This window comes from Phoca vitulina, unplaced genomic scaffold (genome assembly GCF_004348235.1).
Source record: "Phoca vitulina isolate PV1807 unplaced genomic scaffold, GSC_HSeal_1.0 scaffold69, whole genome shotgun sequence".
In the NCBI taxonomy this organism is placed as follows: Eukaryota; Metazoa; Chordata; class Mammalia; order Carnivora; family Phocidae; genus Phoca; species Phoca vitulina.
The window spans coordinates 7,695,952-7,723,301 of record NW_022589772.1 but is presented as its reverse complement, the minus strand read 5'-3'; the positions used below and the strand labels follow the sequence as shown (position 1 = coordinate 7,723,301).

At 42.3% G+C, this 27,350-nt stretch overlaps 1 protein-coding gene across 3 annotated transcripts in view; it reads left to right on the top strand.

Moving 5' to 3' along the window:
• RNF128 (ring finger protein 128) overlaps positions 1-27,350 on the top strand; it is a 102,808-nt gene that overhangs the window by 13,527 nt on the left and 61,931 nt on the right. The window contains exon 1 of one of the 3 annotated variants that reach the window (XM_032392791.1): positions 26,275-26,985. The exons of the other annotated variants lie outside the window; for them this stretch is intronic. Coding sequence (XP_032248682.1) covers positions 26,493-26,985 — 493 coding nt within the window. The 5' untranslated portion in view covers positions 26,275-26,492. Of the gene's footprint in view, positions 1-26,274; positions 26,986-27,350 lie in introns of those variants that run through there. 3 annotated transcript variants of the gene reach the window in all.

Genomic DNA, 27,350 nt, shown 5'->3' with positions numbered 1-27,350 from the left:
GGCATCCCCTCTGTGGGAAATACAAATAGAGAGAGATGAAAATTTACTTAATAATTCACTTGCTTTCCATTTCTATTTTAAACAACTGTCTCTCAGTATCATTATTCCTAATAAGTGGAGCTCTTTTTTCTTTCAATATTGCACCTAATTCCTATTACAATTTGTTTTCCCTTGCCCTTTATGGAGGCAACTGTTAATAGTATTTTATTAGCTACGTGCCAAGCATTCTGCTAAGTATAATCATCTCGGTAACTCCTTGAGGCACATAGTGTTAATATCTCCATTTTACATATAAGGAAACTGAGGCATAGAGAGGTGAGTTAACTTCCCCATGGTCATACAGCCCGTAGGTCGCAAAACGGGGGTCTGGACCCTAATATCCTGACTCTAGAGTCTGTGCTTTCATTTAGTACACGATACTTCCTCTCTAGTGATCATATACTGTGCAAGGCCCTGTACAAAAATGGCACAAAATCCTTTTTTTATGGTTCCTTCCAGCCAGGCTGGAGGTAAAATGCATATTTTATTTTATTTTATTTTATTAACATATAATGTGTTATTTGTTTCAGGGGTACAGGTCTGTGATTCATCAGCTTACACAATTCACAGCGCTCAACATAGCACATACCCTGCCCAATGTCTATCACCCAGTCACCCCATCCCTCCCACCCCCCTCCACTCCAGCAACCCTCAGTTTGTTTCCTTTAAGAGTCTCTTATGGTTTGTTTCATTTTTCCCTCTCTTCCCCTGTGATCCTCTATCTTGTTTCTCAAATTCCTCATATCAGTGAGATCATATAATACTGGTCTTTCTCTGATTGACTTATTTCGCTTACCATAATACCCTCTAGTTCCATCCTTGTCGTTGCAAATGGCAAGATTTCTTTTTGATGGCTGCATAATATTCCATTGTGTGTGTGTGTGTGTGTGTGTGTGTGTGTGTGTGTACCACCTCTTCTTTATCCATTCATCTGTTGATGAACATCTAGGCTCTTCCCATAATTTGGCTATTGTGGACATTGCTGCTATAAACATTGGGGTGCACGTGCCCCTTCGAATCACTACATTTGTATCTTTGGGGTAAATACCCAGTAGGGCATTTGCTGGGTTGTAGGGTAGCTCTATTTTCAACTTTTTGAGATACCTCCATACTGTTTTCCAGAGTGGCAGCACCAGTTTGCATTCCCACCAACAGTGTAGGAGGGTTCCCCTTTCTCCCATCCTCACCAACATCTGTCGTTTCCTGACTTGTTAATTTTAGCCATTCAGACTGGTGTGAGGTGGTATCTCATTGAGGTTTTGATTTGGATTTCCCTGATGCTGAGTGATGTTGAGCATTTTTTTCAGGTGTCTGTTGGCCATTTGGATGTCTTCTCTGCAGAAATGTCTGTTCATGTCTTCTGCCCATTTCTTGATTGGATTATTTGTTCTCTGGGTGTTGAGTTTGATAAGTTCTTTATAGATTTTGGATACTAACCCTTTATCTGATATGTCATTTACAAATATCTTCTCCCATTCTGTCAGTTGTCTTTGGGTTTTGTTGACTATTTCCTTTGCTGAGCAAAAGCTTTTTATCTTGATGAAGCCCCAATGGTTCATTTTTGCCCTTGCTTCCCTTGCCTTCGGCAATGTTTCTAGGAACAAGTGGCTAAGGTCGAAGAGGTTGTTGCCCGTGTTCTCCTCAAGGATTTTGATGGATTCCTGTCTCACATTTAAGTGTTTCATCCATTTTGAGTCTATTTTTGTGTGTGGTGTAAGGAAATGGTCCAGTTTCATTCTGTATGGGTCTGTCCAATTTTCCCAACACCATTTGTTGAAGAGACTGTCTTTATTCCACTGGATATTCTTTCCTGCTTTGTCGAAGGTCAGTTGACCATAGAACTGAGGGTCCATTTCTGGGCTCTCTATTCTGTTCCATTGATCTATGTGTCTGTTTTTGTGCCAGTACCATACTGTCTTGATGATTACAGCTTTGTAATAGAGCTTGAAGTCCAGAATTGTGATGCCACCAGCTTTGCTTTTCTTTTTCAACATTCCTCTGGCTATTCGGGGTCTTTTCTGGTTCCATACAAATTTTAGGATTATTTGTTCCATTCCTTTGAAAAAAGTTGATGGTATTTTGATAGGTATTGCATTAAATGAAAAATGGCACAAAAACCTGATCATTGCCCTCAAGGAGGAAAATGTGGTAGGGAGAACTGACATGTATACAATCCGTAGAAGGCAGCATATGACACTATAATCAAAGTGTTAAGGGGCACCTGGGTGGCTCAGTCAGGTAAGTGGCTGCCTTCAGCTCAGGTCATGATCCCAGAGTCCTGGGATTGAGTCCTGCATCGGGCTCCTTGCTCAGCGAGGAGCCTGCTTCTCCCTCTGCCTGCCACTCCCCCTGTTCATGCTTTCTCTCTCTTTGACACATAAATAAATAAAAATCTTTTTAAAAAAGAAGTGTTACGGTTTTGGAGCTGAAGTGATTAAGAAATTATGAGGTCAGGGTATTGGAAGGGTCATCAGCATGGATGTTAAAGTTAGAGAAGATGTTGGCACAGAAGTCAAAGATCAGTAGTGGGCATATTAAAAGGGAGAGTTCTCTCTCTCTGTGTCTCAAATAAATAAATAAATAGTAAATAAATAGATTTCTCTCTCTGTCTCAAATAAATAAATAAATAAATAGTAAATAAATAAATAAAATCTTGTTTTAATAAAAAGGGAGAGCAACATGGTAGGCCATCAGAAAGTAGGGTATTTCTGTTAGGGTTTCAGAAGTTGAGCTGATCAGGATGATGATAATAACCAGAGTATGGCCATGGCAGTGGGGTGACAGAAGTGGAATGGAGGCCAAGTTCCCAGAAGTTGGATCACAATGAGTCCAGAGTATTGGATGAAGGAAGGACTTAGAGTGGAGAGGATGACTGTGATTTGAATGACAGTCTTCATATATGTGGGCGAATGCCTGGGATGTTGGTCCATGAATAAACAGGCCGAGAAGACATTGAGGGTGGTCAAACCAAGTGCCATGAGTCCCTTGACTACCCATGAGTCTTCAAGAAACCAGGGATTTATTCATGAGGGTGAGGGGAGAGTGGTCTGGAAACCACGTGCAAATGAGAAAACCCCTTATAGCCCTGAAATATGTGGGGTACAGAAGAATGAGCTGCCTCTACTGAAAGTTACTGAAGGAGAAGTGGTATCTTCAGGGGTAGTAAGATAGGTCGGGGACCACAGAGAAACGTCATAAGACTTCGTAAAACCCTCACTGAAGAGAAATGAGAAAATTGTACCTGTGAAGCATGTGTCATGGAGCCAGAGATCTTGAAGACACAGTGGAAACTTCTGGGAGGGGAGCAGTAGAAGAAGAACGAGCAGTATAGAGAGGGGAGAACAGAACTGAATATGAACCAAATTAGCTTCCAACTGGGCTAATAATAACTAAGGATGGCAGGAATGTGAGACCAGGGGACATACAGTGTAAAGGTTTCAATCTAAATTCTGGAATCAAGGTTATCTCAAACAAGTCCAGGACTTGAGAGAGCAGTGTAGAAGGCTGGCATTGCACACAGAAGGTTAAGAGAATTATTCACAAGAGAGCAGGCACTCTTGGAGGAGCTGAGAAGAGCAGAGCTGAATATGGTAGAGATAAAAATATGAAAGAATTTAGACCAAAAGGGTCCTAGAGCTGTGGCTGCAGATTACAAGGGCGAGGCGGGGTGGGGGCGGGGGATGTTCATGCTTGGGCAAGGAGGGAGAATACAGTGGAAGGTAACAGGCACTGAAAGGCCTGAACGTCAAACAACAACCTGGAAGGTTCCAAATGGAACTGTTTTAACGTCTGCAATCAGGTGCAAGTTGGGGCTTGAGTTGAGTGTGACCTGAGTATCTGGAGGATGTTGCATAAAAATGTGAAATCATTATAAAGAAGGAGCACACGACAGAATTCTTTCAGGCCATTTTAATCAATCAAATGTCCTGGGAAATGATCTGTTTGTTATGACGAATGCTAATTACCTATTTCTGCATTGAGGAGATTAGGATTTTAGTAAAAACTGGTAGAAACGTAGTCAAGGCCTTAGGATGTCAAAATTGCAATCATTAAATGCCTGGATGCCCTGCATCCCAGAATTGAATTAAATCCAATCTACGTTTGCTTGTGTATATTTTTAGCTTTTAAATGGAAATGGAAATGGAGTTATTTTCCTCAAAGCAGTCGATTCAGCGGAGGAGGATGAGGAGGAGGAGGAGTGTATAATCAGTCAAATAGGATGTTTGACATTATTTTAGCTCTAAAGATGTCTACATGGACCAAATAACCATTTTTCAAAATAATTTTTCCACTGATTATTTTTTATTAGCCTCATGCAGGATAACACTGGCATCTAAATGTGCAGTAACTTACACACGGTAAGATTAGCTGCAGTTGGGGGTCACAGCGGTTGATTCGGAGAAATTTAGTACCATCCCAAACATAGAGGCAAATGCTCTTAAAAAAATTAGTCTTGTCAAAAAGCCAGAAGATACAAAGAGGCCATATTTACCAAAGGGCTCTGTGGAGAATTTTTGGAACAGAACTCAGATGGAGAGAAGGGTAAGTTGCATTTTGGCTAAAGGAAGATGTATAATTTCTCTGACCATTTCACAGACACATCCTTTCTACCCTGAAAACTGCAGCCCTTTGGCTCCACAAGAGGAATTCAAGAATTCCAAAGAGAAATACGAGGGCTCTAAACTGATGCATATTACTCCATGACACCTGAGGTTAAACCCTAGCGTATAAAGCCCTGGGGAGCTATTTGTTCTTGTTTACATAGTCATAGCCTGGGCCCAGGGAAGCTCTGCAGCAGTAAGCCCTTAGGAGAGCAAACTCTGGCTCACAATTAGGTTTTCTAACATGGGAATGAAATAAGACATAAAAATGTGGGTTTTTTTTTTTTTTTTCATCTAAAAAGCAATGGCTTACTATCCACTCAACAAATATTTACTGAGGGCCAACTATGTGTCTTGCCTTGCCACGTTTTACATTTCAGATTTCTCTCTCTGAGCCCTCAAGCAAACAGCATGGGTTTAATGAGAAGCAGTGGAATATGGTAGTGAATCAGGGCACAGGCTCTGTAGGGAGATGGACCTGGGTTTGAATATCAGACCTACTATTTGTTTTCTAGCTGTGTGATCTTGGACAAGTTATTTAACCTCTCTGGATTCCACTCTTCTCAGCTCAGGCATCTCTTCCATAAAATGCAGATACTACAGTACTACTTTACAGGGTGGTTGTAAAGACTAAATGAAATAGCACACGTAGGGGCGCCTGGGTGGCTCAGTGGGTTAAGCATCTGCCTTCGGCTCAGGTCATGATCCCAGGGTCCTGGGATCGAGTCCTGAATCGGGCTCCCTGCTCAGCGGGGAGCCTGCTTCTCCCTCTCCCTGCTCTGCCTGCCACTCTCCCTGCTTGTACTCTCTCTCTCTGACAAATAAAATATTTTTAAAAATTTAAAAAAAAAAAACTTGGACAAAAGGTATGTGCTATTTGAAACTTTTCTCAACTCACAGTTTACCCTGATCTCTCCATTCTTTGGCACCTTGCTGATGCTTATAAACATGGGTCATGTTCATTTGCTTTTTGCCTATTCGTCTGTATTCTTATGTATTATTTGTGTCCCTCCTGGATTCCTAATTCTCGTAGAGTAATAGATTCACAGAGCAAACATAAAAGAATATGTCTTGCATGTGCACCACGAATCCGTTCAACTACCGTTGCGTCCGGGTGCCATCCATTTACTACTTGAGCACTTCCAACGACAGAGATCTCACCATCTCACCAGGCAGGCAGTTCAGTTCATTGCTGGACGGCTTAAGTTTTCAGGAGGTTATTTTCCAAACTACACCAAAATGTACCTCCCTCTATCTTTTCACACATTGTTCCTAGTTGTGCCCTCTTGAACAACATAGGACTAAATATAGGTTTATTTTAGAATCAATACAGGATTAAACTGTTTGCTACATGAAGTTACCTTCTATTTGCTTTATATCATCCATTCAATTCTCAGTCAGTGGTACTGACTTTTTGGCTTTTTTACTAATGGCAAAGTTGAATGTCAATGTTTCTTACCACTTACCACTATCATCTTTTTTTTTTTTTTTTTTTCTGTTGATGGGGAAGGAGCATTGCCTTTGCGTCTTGAGAATGACTTCACTCTTTGAGTCTTGGAGAGGATTCGGGAACCAGTCACCTGTGTGATGCAATTTGTTGGGTCCCAGGATTTTCCCTGTGATCCTCCTCCTTGTGATATCTGAAATTCCATCCATCATGAAAGCAGCATTCCTTTGGGTTTTAAAAAGCTCTAGGGTTTTTGAGGCCCTGTTTAAAAGGAACTGGGAAAGGTAACATCTTCACCTTCACAACTGATACCCACATCAGGGACTAAATCGTTGATAGTGACTTGAAAGCAAAATATCGGATAGGATAAGGCATGACCTGGACGCTGTGGCAGTTCGCTGGAGGTCCAGCGACTTCGTCTCGTTCATCTCAGGATACACAGCACTGAGCAGAGTGACTAACGCTGGGCCCTCGGTGATGAAGGAATGAATGAACGAGGCTGAAAAGGGGAGTATATGCCCATCCCAATCAATATTACCGACCTTGCTAATTCTCTCCCTAGCCAATGGAGTGGGGTCACACCAGAAATATTGGGATTCCTCGGCTTGCTAACAGCCTTGCTGGCTTTTACGGGTGTTCCTTTTCCATCAGCTCTCCCTGAGGCTATCTGGTGTCTCACCTTCAGCTAGCAGCCAGAGACATGACTTCTTTGTTAGGCTGCTTCTATATAAAGTTCTGGCAATGGGAACTGCCTAGATTACCACCGGTGATTCACACACCTACACAGAGAGCTTACACCCCCACGGGGTCATGGAGTGAAGCACCCGGATTCCCATTCAGGCCTTGTGTCACTGCAGAGTATTGTGGAATTAACATCACTCTTTCACTTATTTGTATAAGCTGTTGCAGATGTAGGGATCTGCGTTGTGCTCTGTGAATTTGGGAAGAGTGTAGTAAAACCCTCATTAATTCTTGCCAGTGTTTAATCTAAGTTAAAAATCTGGGGTTGGAGTTTTTAGTTCCACTTAAAGGAGTGGGGAGATGATGAAGTGCCTTCAGAGAATAGAAACACTTGTTAAAGCAGTACATAAAAGCAACTCTTTTCCTGCAAACAGTCTTTGCCTTCATTAAAGGACATCCAGCAGTGCTTCTCTCTGGCATGATTTTAGTAGCAATTCATTTGTGTTATTGTATTACTTGAAAATAATAAAGCTGCATTTTGTATTTTGTTAAAACTTTCAGAGGAAGCCCTATCTGACAGGAAATCAATGAACTCTGGAAGGGTATTTTTTTAAAATAGCTTTTTAGACATCTACAATAACATAATCAAGGCTAATGAAATATAGGACTCTACTTCAAAGAACAATGTAAATGGTTTTAATTAATAGTCCAATTGCTTTTATGTAAATGAATATTTCCTAAGGCACTAGAAAAATTGGTTTTCTCATTCAAGGTAACTGTTCCCAGTGCAGAATTTAGAGACACCATGAATTCCCTTTCATCATAGAATGACTACTAGCCTTTCTCCAAAATAACGAAAGCTTTCTATGTTCTGTAATTCCAATTATAGAACTTGCCAACTTCAAGCCAGTCTGATTTAGTAAAGTTCTACTCTATTTGCAAAATAATTTCATAGTGAAAGTAGAGTTCTATTTTCTTTACTCTGTATTCCTGGACTGTACTTCCAGCAATGAAAACAGTTAAATCTAAAAGAATATCCACATTGTTTCCAAAAACTGTTTAAACTATTGGATATGCTATTAATACGTCTCTGAAGAAATATTTGTCCACAGCCCGTTAATCCTCGCTCTATGAGCACTTAAAATGTTAGTGAAGTGGTAAATACTGACAAAATGTGTCTCCTTCAAGCAGTAATACATTACAAATCTGGGACTTTAGGCTTCCGTTTAATGGCCTGTGCCCTTAGCCTGAATTACATTTTAAAAACATGAAGTTGTAGTATTTTGTGGGTTTTTTTTTTTTTTTTGATATTCATCTGGGACATTTTCTGGTATAACTTCTTATGGGGATACTTCCATTTCTTTACAGTAAAATCAAAGATCTCAGAGAGAGCATGTTCTCTAAGAATGTCTTCCGAAGTCACAATACCCATTTGCACTTTAGACAAAGAAAACATTACTCAGAGTAGAAGGGTGATTCAAGATTTCTTTGCCTTCTGCCAAACAAAATGGCAAAAACAGACAAATAAAAATTCTTACCCTTAATTACTGCATAGATGGTATTCTTATTTCTGAGAAGCTAAACCATAAAGTACCATGTTCTACTGAAATAGGAAAAAATGTATAATCCCAATTCCTTTAAATATACTTGTTTTCCTGTCCTTGAGTCAGTTTCTCCCGTCTTTGACATGGCACTAACATCCATACCAAAAGGAAAGCAGTGAGAACTAACACAGCAAAAGGCAAATTTCTAGTGCTCCAAGCATTAATTTTGCACCTGTTATCATTTAATAATGGTGTAAGCAACTGAGGACAATGTGTTAGAAAACTCAGAGAACAATGATTTAATTGAAGGCATTGACTGAAATAGTCCAGAAGAATTTTCAGTGTGATAAAATGAAAACCTTTTAGATTCCCAGGGGTGTGAGAAGCTGATCTTTGTGCCTTGGGGAGAAATTCATAAAGAAACTAGCCAGCTATATTCTGGCCAGTTCTATTTTTTGAGTGCCAGTTGGCGCTGGGGAGAGTAGAAACAATAGTCTCTCTAGATTCCGTGTAGTTTCAGGATTTGCTTCTTTTGAAGCTATAAGCAGGAAAATGTGGCCAACTAAAATGTGGCTATGTGTACAATCTACACAACTGAGTTGCGTACAACTCCACTAACTGTAAAGGTGGTTGTCTGGAAGATAGTTGCTGGATATTTGTTACTTTACCACAGAGGCTGTTAAAAAATATTTTGATCCAAGAAAAAGATATAAATAACTTTTGCCAAAGAAAACACTGAGTCTAATTCCCCCAATCTTCTTCATAAGCAAACCACCCACTTAATTTATAGGACTACATACTGATTTATAAGATTGGGCCTCAGAGAAAACCACGGGGATGGGGGGCAGTGGATGGAAATGCATCTTTGCAAACCCTGCAAAAAATCTTGAATTCAAATTCAACTCCTCACAGCTGTCCTCTTGTGGCAGAATGACTGAGTTGGTTTACATAATAATGCAATAATTACACAATAACGTAATGATGGTAGAATTATTTAGTTGGTTTACATATTTATGGAGAGATTACCGGACAATAGAATCATTTCATTTCATAAAACACAGGGGATTTCCTAAGCACATAACAAAGTTTCGGTTTCTTTGCATCTAGACGGCATTTTAAATCTTCCTTGTGAAACTACGTGAGCCAGACATCCATTCCAGAAAGACTTGTGAATTGATATTTATGGTTTGCTCATCACATGTAGTACTTACAGTGGAATTCCTTTCCTCAACCCACTGTATGACCAGATGACACAGCACTTTATTGTTCCAACATTAGAAAGGCCCAGCAGAGGGCACGTTGAGCATTTTCATGGCTAATACAAACACCTTGGTATTTAAGCATATTTAAATAGTAACATGCTACCTCGGCATCTGAATCACAATTTCCAATGTCTTTTGACACCATATGGCAACTCTTTCAATTAAGAAAACACTAAGAGGGGCACCTGGCTGGCTCAGTCATTAAGCGTCTGCCTTCGGCTCAGGTCATGATCCCAGGCTCCTGGGATCGAGCCCCACATCGGGCTCCCTGCTCTGCGGGAAGCCTGCTTCTCCCTCTCCCACTCCCCCTGCTTGTGTTCCCTCCCTCACTGTCTCTCTCTCTGTCAAATAAATAAATAAAATCTTAAAGAAAACACTAAGATACTCAGTCAAGGTCAGCCAAATAGATTTGAATAAAACAAAACTCAATCTAATTGATTACTTTAAAACCAAGCACCTTGACGATGTAAATAAATTCCCGGAATGAATAAGACCCATGAGTCCATAGATTCTCTTTAGTGGTTACATGCTCACGGGAGTAAGGTGATATACAGGATATGCATATGCTAAGTTATGCCAATAATTTAATTATCTGAATTCAGCTAGTCCACTGTCAATGCTGAAATCTAAGGCTAACTGTCTTTGATCACTCATGCTACTTCAGAATCACCTCTTATGGGTCTGAAGGGAATGCCTGAGTAAAACATAAAATGAAAACGTGCTGAAAAATGCATTTCAAAGCCAACCCCAAGTGTCTTTTGATTGTCTGCTGTTTTGTATTATCTACATCACTGCTTCCCATCTACTAGTATCTATAATTGCGATCTAACTCAATTCTTTTGTAGGAGACTAAGAAACAATGACCCTGAGAAAACTATACATTCAATATAAGAATTCTGGTGTGTACCTAGCTTTAGGTGGAAAATGAATTTCAATTCAAAAAAGAAAAAAAGTGATTTCAATATTTGAAGGAGAAAACCAGGAAGGTAAGGATATTGTTTATGTTTTAAGAATATAACTCTTCTAGGGGCACCTGGCTGGCTCAGTCGGTTAAGCATCTGACTCTGGATTTCGGCTCAGGTCATGATCTCAGAGTCGTGAGTTCAAGTCCCACATTGGGCTCCATGCTGGGGTTGGAGCCTGCTTAAGATTCTCTCTCTCCCTCTGCCCTTCTCCCCCCAGAAAGAATATAATTCTTCTAATAAGGAAAAGATCATCAGAGCTTTTGTAAATGACTGCCACTTAAAGCATGAATGCCTTCTATTCCTAAAGACTTGACAAATTCAATGAACCAGAAAGCTACTTATTGCAAGACACAAGTACCCTTACATTTTCTCTACCTTTTTTCTGCCTACACATCTAAAAATGTGAGACAGGAATCCATCAAAATCCCAGAGGAGAACACAGGCAGCAACCTCTCTGACCTCAGCCACAGCAACTCTTACTAGACACGTCCCCAGAGGCAAGGGAAACAAAAGCAAAAGTGAACAATTAGGACTTCATCAAGATAAAAAGCTTCTGCACAGCGAAGGAAACTGTCAACAAAACTAAAAGGCAGCCTATGGAATGGGAGAAGATATTTGCAAATGACCTATCAGATAAAGGGCTAGTATCCAAAATCTACAAAGAACTTATCAAACTCAACATCCAAAAACCAAAAAATCCAGTCAAGAAATGGGCAGAAGACATGAACAAACATTTCTCCAAAGAAGACATACAAATGGCTAATAGACACATGAAAAAATGCTCAACATCACTCATCATCAGGGAAATACAAATCAAAATCACAATGAGATACCACCTCACACGGGTCAGAAGGGCTAAAATTAACAAGTCAGGAAACAGCAGATGTTGGTGAGGATGCGGAGAAAGGGGAACCCTCTTACACTGTTGGTGGGAATGCAAGCTGGTGCAGCCACTCTGGAAAACAGTATGGAGGTTCCTCACAAAGTTAAAAATAGAACTACCCTACCCAGCAATTGCACTAGGAGGTATTTATGTAAAGGACACAAAAATAGTAATTCAAAGGGGCACATGCACCCCAATGTTTATAGCAGCAATGTCCACAATAGCCAAACTATGGAAAGAGCCTAGATGTCCATCAACTAATGAATGGATAAAGAAGATGTGGTATATATACAATGGAATATTACTCAGCCATCAAAAAGAATGAAATCTTGCCATTTGCAATGACATGCACGAACTAGAGGATATTATGCTAAGCGAAATAAATCAGTAAGAGAAACACAAATACCATGTCATTTCACTCATATGTGGAATTTAAGAAACAAAACTGATGAACATAGGGGAAGGGGAGGAAAAATAAAGTAAGATAAAAACAAGAGGGAGGCAAACCATAAGAAACTCTTAACTACAGGAAACAAACTGAGGGTTGCTGGAGGGGAGGTGGGTGGGGGGATGGGGTAACTGGGTGATGGGCAGTACGGAGGGCACTTGGGATGTGATGAGCACTGGGTGTTCCATGCAACTGATGAATCACTAAATTCTACCCTTGAAACTAATAATACACTGTATACACTATATGTTAACTAACTCGAATTTAAATCTAAAAAAAAGTAAAAATAAAATGTTACTCAACTCAGTTATTTGTTTTCCCATCACAGCATTTAAAACATATGTCATATGTTTACATGGCACTAAAATAAATAAAAATCCTAGTTGAACAAAGCAACTGAATGTTCCACTTTTAACGAATTGTTTTGTTATTATGTAGATGAGCCTGACTCTTGACTATCTCCTAATACCTATTCATCTGTACCTATCTTCTCCTCCAAAAGTACTTCATGCACTTGAAACAATGCTTCGTACTTGCAAATGCAAGCCCTGTCTTCTTCTGCCATTGTATATAATAATTGAAATGATCATAATTTCGGTCTATAGTCTACTTAATTCAAAGGGGATTTAAATTAGTCCCTTGATTAAACCCAATAGAAAAGAAAACATTTATGGATAAAATAGAATCCACCTAAAGAGGAGGTTCTTAGGCTGGGAGTGTCGGGGGAGGGGGGTCCTTGGAGGTGCACAGGTGGGTCACACAGGGTCTTTATGCAGCTAAAGTATTCTTGAAGTTATAAGTACATGGAGTTGCTTTTTAAAATATAAAGTAAATCTTATCCTAAATGTTCTACAGCAATTCAGTTCACTAGAACATTCAGTTCTGTCTCTGTACTAATACATAACTACAAGCTACCTACCTGTGGCCATTGAGCACTTGAAATGTGGCTAATGTGCCTGAAGAACTGAATTTTTTATTTTATTTCATTTTAAATAGTCACATGGGGCTATTGGCTACCACATAGAACAGTATAGCTGTAGACCAACATTAACATGGGGTCATTGGATAAACTTCATGAGGCCCATAAAACCCCTTGAAATTGGGCACAAAACTGTGTGTGCTCATTTATTCTGTACATAAGTTTCATCAAATTTTCAGAAGTAGCTCTCTTTTTAAAAAAAAAAAATTTAAGACTTTATTTATTTATTTGTCAGAGAGAGAGATGAGAGAGAGAGCAAGCACAAGCAAGGGAAGCTGCAGGCAGAGGGAGAGGGAGAAGCAGGCTCCCTGCTGAGCAGGGAACCAGACGTGGGGCTCGATCCCAGGACCCTGGGATCATGACCTGAGCCGAAGGCAGACGCTTAACCAACTGAGCCACCCAGGCGTCCCAGAAATAGCTCTGACTCTTAAAAAAGGTTTAGAACCACTCTAGCAGAAGCAGAAGTAGTTGCCCTCCTTGGGCTCCTTGTTTCTTGACAACATAGCTGAAACTAGAAACATGGTGAATTTTACTGTTGGTTTTTTTTTTTTTTTTTTTTTAATGCCATAAGAAAACATACAGATTCCTTGGCAAAAAAAACAAAAATAATTTCCTAAAGTTAATTCAAGTAATGCCGTATACATTTCTACAACCAACACATATTCCTCTCTTTAAAAAACTTTTTATTCTGAGAAAATTGTAGATTCACGTGCAGTTGTAAGAAATAGAGATAACATAATAATAAAAAAAAGAAAAGGAAAGGAAAAAGAAATAGAGATATCCTATACCCTTCATCCAGGTTCTCCCAGTGATATTACCTTAAGTAACTAGAGCACAATATCACAACCAGGAAATTGACATCGATCTGATCCACCCACCTTCTTTGGATTTTACTAGTTTTAAGGCACTCATCGGCATGCGCTATGCAATTTTATCACGTGTGTAGGTTTGTGTGACCATCACCACAGTCAAGATTCAGAGCAACTGCATCACTACAGGCTCTTTCGTGTTGCCCTTTATAGCCACCCCACCTCCACCCCACACTCTCTCTTTAACTCTGGGCAACCACTAATCTGTTCTCCATTACTATAATATTCTTGTCTCAAAAACAGTATATAAATGGAATCATACTGCAGGTAGCCTTTTGGGATTGGCTTTTTTTTTTTTTTTTTAACTCAGCATAATTCTCTGGCGATTCATCCAGATTGGTCCATATATTCATAGTTCATTCCTTTTTATTACTGAGCAGTATTCCAGGGTATGGATGTACCACAGTTTAAACATCCATCTATTGAAGAACATCTGGGTTGTTTCCAGTTTGGGGCAATTATGAATGAAGCTGCTATGAACATTCACATTCAGGTTTTAGTGACCATAATTTTTCATTTATCTGAGATAAAGGCTCATGAAACTAATGAAATTGCTGAGTCATGTGGTAGTTGAATGTTTAGTTTTATAAGAAATTGCCAGACTTGTTCAAGAGGGGCGCCTGGGTGGCTCAGTCAGTGAAGCGTCTGCCTTCGGCTCAGGTCCTGGTCCCGGCATCCTGGGATCGAGCCCCACATCGGGCTCCCTGCTCAGCGGGGAGTCTGCTTCTCCCTCTCCCTCTCTCCCTCTCCCCCACTCATGCTCTCTCTCGCTTTTGCTCTCTCTCAATAAATAAATAAAATCTTAAAAAAAGAGAAAGAAACGGCTAGACTGCTTTCCAGATTGGCTGTGCCATTTTACATTCCCATCAACAATGTATTTGTATATGTGATCCTGTTTCTCCACATGCTCATCATCATTTGGTGTTACTACTTTTTTTAAGCCATTCTGGGAGGCACTCCGTGATATCACATTGTGGTTTTGATTTGCATTTCCCTAATGGCTAAGGATGTTGAACACCTTCTCATGTGCTTATTTGCCATCTGCATATCCTCTTCGGTCAAAAGTCTATTCTTTTATTTTATTTTATTTTTTTTTTAAATTTTTTTTTTTAAGATTTTATTTATTTGCGAGAGAGAGAATGAGAGACAGAGAGCATGAGAGGGAGGAGGGTCAGAGGGAGAAGCAGACTCCCTGCCGAGCAGGGAACCCGATGCGGGACTCGATCCCGGGACTCCAGGATCATGACCTGAGCCGAAGGCAGTCGCTTAACCAACTGAGCCACCCAGGCGCCCTCAAAAGTCTATTCTTGTCTAAGAGGAAAAGCATCCAAAATAGGAAGGGGTTCTTTTTGCATAGAAATCTGGATAATACTGGTGGGTAATATGGTTTTACAAAAGAAACTAATGCTGTTAAGCTGGGACTTGTTTATTGGCTCTCTGCTAAAGATAGAAGCCCTAACATAAATTCTTGCCCCTGTGAAGGTGTTTCTGTGGAGAACTAGGAAAAGAGGATCCAGGAACAATACTTGGCTTTTTGATACCTTGACTATAGAGAGAATTGAGAGAATACAAATGAATGGAGAGATAAGGGAGCTTTTTGTAGGTGTTGGATTCAGTCATATCATGAACACACATTCTAGCAAGTACTGTTAGTGCGGATATTTTATATCTTTGGTATGCTTTTGATATATTTCGATGTCATTTGTTGCCCTGTTGTACACTCACCCCGACAGAGGACAACAACTTACTTCAGCTCTGGCAGGACAGCATAATTACCTGCAGGCAGAAGTATTACTCTCCTCAAAGAAGAGTCTGAATCGAAAACCTGCAATGGCTGACCACTGCCTCATAAAATCAAGACCAAATTCTTAAATAGGTATTCAAGGTCAGCAAAGCCCTAACCTGTCTCCCGCTACTCCTCCTCTTGTACCCTAGCCGAAGCTTAACAGTGTTTTCTAAATCCACTCTGCTCTCCCCTGACTCTGAGCTTTTGTTCCCGCTGTATCCTTTCCTGATATATCGTCCCTTGCCATTCATACCTATAAAAACCCCACCTGTCCCTTAAGGCCCTGCTCAGATGTTACTTTCTCCATGGAATCTCCTCTAATTCCTTGAGTCAGAAGCAAACATTCTCGCCTCTATACTCACACAGGACTTTGTACCCCCTCACAGCACCCATCTCTTTGACAACTCTTTTGTTTAAATGTCATGCCAACGCAATAACATGGATGAATCTCAAATGCATTTTGCTAAGTGAAAGAAGTTAGACACAAAAAGCTACATACTGAATGCCCCCATTTATCTGACATTCTGGAAAAAGCGAAACCATAGGGACAGAAAACAGACTAGGGGTTGCCAGGGTAAGGGTGCGGGGCAGGGTTTTGACTAGAAAGGCATAACACAAGGGAAGTTGGGGAGTGACGAGAGTGTTCTGTGTCTTGACTGTGGTCGTGGCTACACAACGATACGTTTGTCAAAGCTTGCAGAACTATACACTTAAAAAGGGTGAGTTTTACAGTATGTAAATTATACCTAAACAAAAACAATGGGAAAAATTCATACCAGATAGACAGCCTGCCCTTCAGCTCTGGCCAGCCATTTCTTCGTTCTTCAAACGTACTCTAAGGTGCCAGGGTAAGAGCTGGGGCTGCCAAGAAGAAAAATATGCGGTCCCTCCTCTCAAGGAACTGTCTCTGATGGAGGTGATAGATATGTAGGGAAATAAAAGTAGCAGAGTCTGGAAGATGTTATCTATATAACACAGGTCCAGTCAGATACATAAAGGAAGCAGTGCTCAGATGGACCTCTATTGTGGAGGACTAGCCTTTCAAGTTTAGGAGTTTATATTTTATTCAATATGCAATGAGAAGTGACAGAATCATAGCTATGTTTCAGAAAGCATAATATGGCAGTAAGATGAAGGATGGTGTGGAGTGGGGGAGAGACAAAAAGCAGAGAGATCAATTAGAAAGCTATTTACAATAGTCTAAGAGAAAATTAATATCACTGTTCCATTAGTAGACATTTGAGATTGGACAAAGCTTTCAATTAAAGCTTGTATTGCTGATAATCTAGATGCATGCAGGCGAAAACAAAGAGAAGACCCACAAAATTTTTCTTGATACAATTTACCCCCAGTAGCCTGAGATATTTAATGGAGGGACCATGTTGCATTGATCTTTTTATCTTCCGCAGCAACTGTCATAAGACTTTATAGATATTAAAAGCTCTAAAAAAGTTTATTATACTTTTTTTAAAAAAAATATCTATTTATTTATTTGAGAGAGTGAGTGAGCAAGAGAGAGAGCACAAGCAGGGGGAGGGGCAGAGGGAGAGAGAGAAGCAGGCTCCCTGCTGATCAGGGAGCCTAGCGCACTTGGGGCTTGATCCCAGGACCCCGGGGATCGTGACCTGAGCCGAAAGCAGATGCTTAACCGACTGAGCCACCCAGGCGCCCCCCCAAAATTTATTATTCTAATGAATAAGTTAGAGATTGGGCGAATTTTCTTTTAAATCACTGAAACTCCAAAAGAGAAAATTATAATTCCTGCATGCCCAATGATACTTGCTGCTTACAATTTTGTATGTCAGACAGTCCACAGGGTCAAGGTTAGTAAAAATGTTTTATTCCTAAATTTATATATTGACTGCAGTGATTGGGTGGAAAGAGTCTGGCAATTCCCCACCCCCACCCCCCCCACCCCCACCCCCGCAGAAAGTCTGCTGCTTCTTTGCTTGTTCCCTGCTACCTAACACAACTTGCAGTGACAGGGGTAAGATTCTGTGAAAAAAAGAAAGCAGGCATTATAAATACACTTTTTTTTTTTTTTTTTTACTATTACCTCTGTCTTAGAACCTCTGCTGAAAATGCCTATGAGGGGCATAACTGAAAGCACTGAGAGAAGATAGCTGCCTTCTTGAAATGTGTGTGAAGTTTTCATCCCGTCTTGAATCCAACCAAATAGCAGGTCCTGGAATCAGCAGGGTGCGCTACCGTAAACACGGTGTGTAGGGCCCCAGCATGTGCTCTCATCAGGTCTCTAAACACCTCGGCCATCCCCACTTCAGAAAAACGAAGACACTTAATGAACTGGGGCGATTATTGCAGGTAAATTCGACGAGCCTCTTCTTCAAACAAACAAGAGCTTCAGGCTTTCAATTTCTGTTTTTGTTTTTTTTTTTCCTCACGAAGAGCAAACATTACTGAGCCACTTCATTGCCTCTGGTGAAAGGCTTTCTGTGGCTCCAGAGTTGACAACATCCAGAATATTAAGCAGTCACTGACTTCCAAGGCTGAACTAGTTTGCTATGAAGAACATGAAGTATACTGATGCTATCTGCCCCCAAAGTTACACAGAGACAACTTAGGAAAAAAAAAAAAAAAAGTGAACCTGCTCCCTGCTAATTGGAAGATTGTCAGCTAAGGGAGAGGGATTTTGTAGATTCCAGAGCGTGCTGTGGTTCAGTGGATCTGGACATTTTTTTCCTTTGGTTGTTCCCGGTAGCATTTTCCCCCCGTTAATGTTCCTACGCTTTACACTGCATGATTTGTGATGAAGTCAAACCAAAGTAAGTTTTGTAGCCACAAAATATCCTTTTGTTGAAGGCCTCCTTGTCCTTTGCCTGGTTCCTGCGACCAATATAACCATAACACTTATCTAATTCTGGTGTGACAGAACTTAGTTATTGTGTGAATTATGAGTGGTAAGCCAGCCGATTTCAGTTGTCTCAACTATGTGATAGCACCGAGTCACTTATTGCCAAATACTTGTTTACTACGTGTTATTGATCAGTTTTCAGCCCTGGCCAGCTGTGGCTAATCCTAATGCATATAATTGGCAGCTGAGAATTTGTGACTTTGCCCCTTGGAATACAAAGGCTGCCTTTGCCCACACTCAGGCAGACTTGAGCTTCTAAAAAAGCAAGCCTTGGCCTCAGTAGGTGATCGCGATACAATATAAGCATGTTTATTCTTAAATTGCTTTTCAGAAATCCCAGGTCTACTGGGAATTATCAAATTATGTTCCTATTAAAAAATGAATCCCAGGGGCGCCTGGGTGGCTCAGTCGGTTAAGCGTCTGCCTTTGGCTCAGGTCATGATCCCAGGGTCCCGGGATCGAGCCCCGAGTTGGGCTCCCTGCTCAGCGGGAAGCCTGCTTCTCCTTCTTCCACTCCCCCTGCTTGTGTTCCCTCTCTCTGTCAAATAAATAAAATAGTTAAAAAAATAATAAAAAAATGAATCCCATTCTGTCTGTAGGTTAAACAAAAGCCTCACTGCCCATGTACATTTTTAAGACCTCCCCTCCTCACTAATTTAGCAAACAGATCCTATCCTCGCCTGCCAGGCCCACTCCCTTCTGTCATTTGTCCTAGGCAGTGGCAAGATCAGAGATACTTCTTTAGATATACTATCCGATTTGTTAGGCTTTAATCTGAGGGAACATTACGTGGTTCAAAATATAGCTATGTAATTTTGCATTATTATTATCCCTGTTTTATAGTTGAACAAGAAGAAAGAGAAACTTCCTCAGTGTCACATAACCAGTCAACAGCAAAGTTAAAAATAACAACAAAGGGAATGGGGGAGTTGTGTGAATCTAGTCTAGTAAGTAGCAGGAATGGGTTGGAAGTAAAGCTCAAATATGTGTTCATATGTGTAGGGCAAATTCATTAAAAACATTTTTCTCTGGACGCCTGGGTGGTTCAGTCAGTTAAGCGTCTGCCTTCAGCTCAGGTCATGATCCCAGAGTCCTGGGATCAAGCCCCGCATCAGGCTCCTTGCTCAGCGGGGAGCCTGCCGCTCCCCCTGTTTGTGTGCTCTCTCTCTCTCTCCCCCTGACAAATAAGTAAATAAAATCTTAAAAAAAAAAAAAAACACATTTTTCTCTCCCATTTTCTCCCAAGTAATTGTTTTCCTTTCTTTCCATAGCATATATGTAAATCTCTTGTGGTCACAGATTTATTTCTTTTGAAACCTTCTTCTGAAAAGGCAAGAGAGGAGACTGCCTGTGACCAGATGAGTCTCCCGACTAGGTTGTCCCGATACTGGCAGTGGAGGGTAAAAACCACTCCCACTCGAGTCCATAGTCCTTTCCGGCCCCGCCCCCCCAGCACTGGCCCTGCCCAACATTTCCCTGAAGCCCTTCCTGCTCCCCATACCTTGGGCTCTTCCCCACCCTTGTTCCTCTTTAGCAATCCAGGATCCCCTCAATCATCTCTCCAAACTCAAGATAGTTAATCTGACCCCCCAGTAGCAACCAAGTCGACACAGTTGAGCACAAATTTTCTGCATTGTCCTCCATCAATACAATTCCTTTCTGTACCAGTTTTCATCAATGGACACAAAACGCCCTTTCTGCACGTGACACACGTTCAGGCACTCCTCTCCACACACTCATGAGTGCGAGTGTGCTCAACAGAAAACGTAGGCATTTATAAATGACGATGATGTGCTTGACTAAACGTACTTTCATAACCTCTGTTTAGGAATTTGGGGGCTGCACGGTAGGAAATCAGGGCACTCTGGTGAGGGGGTTCTTAGTATACTAAAGTATGTCACTGGATGTGGCTGTAAAAATACCCATCCCTTATTGAGGGGGGCACGTGTGGTGATGAGCACTGGGTGTTATACGTAACTAATGAATCGTTGAACACTACATCAAAAACTCATACAGTGGCTAACTGAACATAGTAACAACAACAAAAAAATACCCATTCTTTCCACCCTCTAATAATATCCTTACTATGTATGTGGAGAGACAGTACGGCAGAGCGAAAATGGCATAGAATTTGGAGTCATACTCCCAGTGTGAGTTCCAACTCTGCCACATACTGGCTGTGTGATCTTTGGCAAGATACTGTACCTTTCTGAGCCTCATCTTCCTCATCTGAAAAAAAAAAAGGGAATTATAATAATTATAATTACAATGGGATTTCATTACCTGTTCTAAGAATCAACTGATAGAATTAAGGCATGTAAAGTGTCTGGCACATAGTAGGTTCTCAATAAATACATTGCCTTCCTACCTCTACTTTCGAAGGCACTGTTGGATAGAGCGGCAAGCGGTGTAATGGGAAGAGCGTAGCTTTGTACTAAGACATGGCGTCAAATTCCAATTCTGCCATTTGGTTACCATGGGTCACCTCAGCAAGTTACTTAACCTGAGCCTCAGTTTCTTCTTCTGTAACAAGTAGCATATAATACTTATCTCATAGGTGGAAAGTACCTGGCCTATGGTAGGTTCTCGATGGTAGCTATTAGTGTTACGGATATGAGAAGACTGCTTCAGATACAGCAGCCCCACTATTGTAAAACCCCTCTCTGAAATTCTGTCTTCTCTTTGAGTGCATGAAAGCTTGGTTTAAAAAAAAAAAAAGATGCCCTGTTTTCTAATGGCTGTATACCCACTTGAGCTGAGATGTACCTGCACTCAGAAATGATGTTATTTTGAAGTATGCTGCACCATCCCATTTTGGGCTTTTTGTTTTGTTTGGCTGCTCGCTCTCTCCACACCCCCCATCCATTTCTTCTTGCTCTCCGCAGAACAGCTGCCTGGAGCAGAAATTTGTGGCCATCCCTTCTCTAGGCATTCTCTACACCTAGGTGGTGGAGCTGCGTAGCCACGACATTGCTTAGATGCCAGGACACTATTTGTCCCAGATGGTGCCTTGCCATTTATCTAATGGTAAGAAGCCAGATGTGATGTCTCATTTCTTGCAGACATATTAAAGGCGGAACGCTATCGTCCATCTTTGCGCCTCTGCAGCGACTCAGTGTGACGGGAAACTTAATCGGCCCGCAGTGGTGCCTTGCTGCTGCTTTTGCAGGATGCTGCTCGGCTTATTAGTTCATTATTAGATAGTGCACCGCTCGGGGCAGCTTTCAATTCAGTACTGCTGGTACAAATATTTGGCAGGGTTAGCCTTTGTGGTAGGATTTGAGGAATTCAAAAAGGCTCCTGGCCCAAGTGTGTCTCCCTCACGGGTTACAGTGCCTGAAATGCATACAAGAAACATTTCACTTGAACTGCCTTTGGTATAAGGCGATGTTAAAATGCGAATGGCACCCTCCAGAGGGAAGACACAGCTGTTAATACTTACGAGTCAGAACTGCACTGGAATCCTGATTCTGTGACTAGTCATATGACCTTAGGCAGGTTGCTAGTTCTCTCTGAGCCAGTTTCCTCTTCTGCAAATGGGAATAATAATGGATGACTGTGAGAGTTAAATGAGATAATGCATGTAAAGTACAGAGTATAAACGTTCAACGAACAGCAGCTGTTATTAATTAGCCTTAGGGACGGCAGGACCCCGAGGGAATACATCTAGGGCTAGGACATTTGGTTTGAGGGTATAAGGAATATATATATGAATAAAGTGAGGTCCCAGGACCGAGGCAAAATCAAACTGAGCTTACACAAACCTTCCAGCAAGGAAAGTATAGCACTACTCAGGATGCAATGCTCTGACGCTGGGAGTGTTCAAGCAGAGGCTGGGTGCTGGCTACCCATCAGGAATAGTCTACCCCAGGGCCTCTCAAACTTATGTGCATGTACAAGTCACCTGGGGATCTTGTTAAAACGTGGGTTCTGACTCAGCAGGTCTGGGGTGGGACCCAACATTCTTCATGTCTCACAAGCTCCCTACTAATGCTGATGCTCCTGATCCACAGACCTCATTGTTAGCAGCAAGGCTCTGTTGCAGTTTGAAAAGAAATCACAGCGAGACAGAGGGATACGATCGGAGAAAGCCATGGAGTTACCCAGACAAGTCCCCACAGAGGGGAATGACTTTGATGTAGTCGTGATGCGCAGTCTGGCTCCTAGCTTTGTAGGCTTTGAAATTTGATTGGTGGTATAACCAGAGACCGGGCTCCTGGGGACTGACTCACACTTCACCAAATTCACAAGAGACCAATACATACGCCAGAATGCCAACTGATTAATTTATAATGAGAAGTATAACTTCCAAGTGGACCAGATACTAGTGTTTGCTGATCAGTGCATTATCTCCCTGTAGGCATATTTACATGAGGCACTAAAGGATAATGAGGTTGCTTGGTGAGAATGGACTCATAGCAAGGGGAGTTCATAGGATGATTTTAACAGTTCATCGTCTGATACCTCCATCTCCACAACTGGGCTAGACCTCCATAATAGTGCTGTGGAGGTGAGCTTCCTCACTAGTCCCTCAGCCTCCGGTCTTGTCCTCGTACAACCCAGATGCTCTATTTAAGCTTAGGTCCGACAACAATCATTTATTTGCTCCACTGACTTTCATATAAATTCACAATTTAAAACTCATCATTGCAAAATGCTTAAAATACAGAGACAAGTTGAAAAAAATAGTACAGTGAGCACCTACAGACCCACCATCTAGACTCAACAGTTACCATTTTGCCATATTCACTTTGAGTGTGCGTGTGTATGCAAGTACATATGCAATGAGTTGACACTCTCTAGCACAATTTTCTAAACTCTTCATGTTCTGGCATAACCTACTTGACCAGCTTCACTTCCCCTGGCTTTCCCTTTGCTACTTGCCTCCCAGCCATACTTGACTAAATAACGTTAGTTCCCTGAAAGCTCCTGGTGTTTTCAAGTAATAGACTATTGCCTCTGCCTCAATATCCTTATTCTCTTTGCTTGATTAACTCTATTTGTTCCTAAAGACTCAGCCACACCCATGTTGCCATAGTACTCCATGTTTTTCTCAGTCATAACATTTATTAAACTGTGCTGTTATTATCTGTTTACCTCTCTGACTTGCCTACTAAACTGTGAACTCATTGAGGGCAAGGGCAGGGACTTTTTTTTTTTTTTTTTTTGGTCTCTGTGTACCTACACCTCGCCAATGGCTTGCACTTGGTAGGTGTTCAGTAATCAGAAAATCCAGCTGCCCACCAGACAGTGCTACCTAGTTACATCATAGGCACCTCAAGATCAACAGGTCTACACTGAGCTCATCTCTCCTCCTACCCTTTCTACACATTTAAAACCCTCCTCCCGATTGAATGCCATCCAGTCTTCCAAGCCAAAAACCTCAGAGCAATCCCTAATTCATCCCTCTCTTTCATCCTCCAAAATACATTTCCAATCTGTCCACTTCTCTTCATCTCCTGGGTCTGGGCTGGGCCACCTTCATCTCTCACCTGGAGCACTGCCAAAAATCTTCTCTCTGGGCTCCCTGCTTCTAGTCTTGCCCCCTCCAATCTATTATCCACAGAGAAGCCATAATGATCTCTCAAATTCAGATCTGATTATATTACTCCATGCGTAAACCCTGATTGTATTACTCCTTGCTTTTGGATAAAGTCCAAACTCCCTAGCTTTACCGAAAGGCCTCTCAAGAACTGACCTCTGTGTACCTGCTGAACTTTATGTCTCGTACTCTGGGTTCCAACCCTTTTGTGTTTACAGAGCCCGTAGTACTTGCTGTCTCCCAACATTGTCAGTTTCATGCCTCAGTGCATTCATTCCCTTGTGTTATTCTCAGCCTTGGAAGGCTAACCATCTCAAGCTCAGCACAGGTGTAACCTCCTCTGGGCAGCTTTTCCTTACTTCCCAGTCTGGGTGAGGTTCCTCTTTTCTGTTACCCATTACTGCCCTGTGCACACCTCTGTCATAGCATTTGCACTATGTACATATAGCACTCTATACTGCAACTATCAGTTTGCTTGTTTGTCTCATAAAAGCTAATTCGTGAATTCTTTTGACAGCAGAGTTAATGTCTTATTTGATTTTTTTTTACCCCAATGCTTAGCCCGTGGCTGGCATACAGTTGAGGTGGCGTAAATATTTAAGATTGGATACTAACAAATATCTGTGTAACGGTCATTTTTGTAGATGCGTTATAACAGATCTCTTTAATTTTAAACACAGTGTTTCTTTAAAGTACAATATAGTTGATTGCCATGCAGGCAATATTTATTGAATTTTGAGTGTTTTTCACCAACAAATTCAGACAATTTCTGGAACTGTACCATTTCTTAGAGATGATCGATCCTACCCTTTCTTTTTTCCCTAGGTAATTTTTATCCCGGAGATTAACATCATCAGTAGTTAGGGGTGCCATGCTATTGGCCTCCCATACCAGCCTTGACCTCTAATATAATGTTCTTTTCAGTATATAGGGTTTATGTTTCATAGAACTGCCCATTTATTTGGATTCTACAGGCTGTTTAGTTATGGTGTTAATTTTCCTCTAGGTTTCTCTCAAGCCATAAGAGTATCAAGTGAAGAATTGTCCCATGCTTAATCTTTGGGAATAATATTGATTAAGTAAATGTTGGGCCAAGGACTGAGGGGACTGATTGATTGGGAATTTAACAAATGCTGGGCTGGATAAAGTGAATTATATCCCTTTGAACTGAAAAAGTGGCTAAAACATCCTGAACATCATTTTCTCTGATTTTTATCTCAAAGTGACAACTTTAAGATTATTTAAAAGGTATGGTGGGGTCCCTGACCCTGTTTAGTAATAATAGTATTTAACAGATATATTTTTTACACTCTGCTAAGCACTGTTCTCAGTGCTTTATACGTATGAACTCATTTAATCGTCTGAACAACTTTATGAGGTAGGTAATATTATTATCCCCATTTTACAGATGATGAGGAAACTGAGGCACAGAGAAGTAATTTCCCCAAGGTCAAAAGTTATCCATTGCTGTCATAAAACAGGTGTATTAATTCAGTTCAATCCAATGCATATTTCTGGAGCACCTATTAAATGCAGTAATTGACTGGGTAGATAAAACTTGTACACTTAAAGGAAGGAGGAATCATAATGCAACAGTGCCATGAATGAATCGCCGAGTCAGGGTCCTTTCAGTTGGTGGGAAATGGGGAAGGGTTGTGTAGTTAAGGTCAGGAATGGTGCAGATATATAGATTTGAGTAAACCTGGTTTGTGGAAGATGAAGGAAAGAGGCTTAGTTTTGAGGTGTATGGAAACGTTATTAATTCTTTTCTGAGGACTAAGATTACTTTCAGAAGGGGCTTCTGATGCAGTCTATTTAGCATGAGGTAAGCGTTAAGAAAATACCCAGGTATGACGCCTGTCTGGAGCAGGAAAGGAGAAAGGTTTAAAAAAAAAAAAAAAAAAAGTAACAACGCGCTTTTCCTGCCCCCCCCCCCCCCCAGACTCAATATGAACAGCTGCCCCCAGCACCACCCACCTACCCAAAAATCCCTTGACTCCAACTCAGACCCTTCGGATCTGTGCTTTTCAGAAGTACTTTCACATTCTGGCACCTTAAGGCTAAAACGGCCTTTAGGCAAATGTTCGGAGGGAAAAACCCATTCTCGCAATGCAAAACGGACTCGGATCCTACCGGAGAGCTTTTCTGGTCGCAGATTCTGTAGTTCCCGGCCTGACCATCTTTTTAGAACACGCCGCGACACACCTGGCCGCACAGCCTGAGCGCCTACCCTAACGCCTGCCCATCCCGTTACCCTTTTAAGAGGCGGATCCCGCAGTGTCCTTTCCTCCCTCCCTGCCACCTCTACCCCCAGTCGCCTGGGCGGAGCTTCTTGCTAAAGCCCCAGAGCCCGACGCGGCCGCGGCAGTAGCGGAGAGCAGAGGACGGGAGCTGCGAGGAGCTGCATCTGCCGCAACCGCTCGGCCCGACGCTACGTGCCTCGCGGCTCCCACCTCGCTCCCCGCGCGCGCCGGCCCCTCCGCACCTGGCGCGCACCTGGGCCCGGCCGGGGTCCTGCCGAGAGCCGGGAGGGCGCGGGCCAGGGGCCCTCGGGAACCGCAGAGCGCGCGCGCCATGGGGCCGCCGCCCGGGGCCGGGGTCTTGTGCCGCGGCGGTTGCGGCTTTTCCCGATTGCTGGCGTGGTGCTTCCTGCTGGCGCTGAGCCCCCATGCCCCCGGCTCCCGGGGAGCCGAGGCAGTGTGGACCGCGTACCTCAACGTGTCCTGGCGGGTTCCGCACACCGGAGTGAACCGCACAGTGTGGGAGCTGAGCGAGGAGGGCGTGTACGGCCAGGATTCGCCGCTCGAGCCTGTGGCTGGGGTCCTGGTGCCGCCCGACGGGCCGGGGGCGCTCAACGCCTGTAACCCGCACACGAATTTCACGGTGCCCACGGTCCCGGGGGACTGGGGAAGCACCGTGCAGGTCTCTTGGTTGGCCCTCATCCAGCGCGGCGGGGGCTGCACCTTCGCCGACAAGATCCATCTGGCTTACGAGAGAGGGGCGTCTGGAGCCGTCATCTTTAACTTCCCGGGGACCCGCAATGAGGTCATCCCCATGTCTCACCCGGGTGAGTGCAGCTACTACATTGCGCCCCATCAACCCCCTGCCGAGGCCAGTTTTTGTTCTTTTTTGTGGCTTTTTTTTTTCTTTCTTATTTTCCTCCGTGCTGTCTTCCCCCTATCCCCTTGCTCCGAAGGAAAGCGAGCGTCCTTTCTGTCCCCACCGAGTGGGGCAGGGTCCTCTCCTTCCCGAGATTTCACCCTGCGTGGGGGGTTGGGCGAGAAAATCCTCCAGATTTTGCCTGGCTGGGGGGAAAAGGGTAAGACTTACACCGAGTGCGGAGGCTGGCAACTCGAGAAGGACTGTTTGGGCTCTTTGCGTCGCCTTTTCCTGGTGTTCCACAAGGGTGTCTTGCCCTGGCTGCTTTGGTGG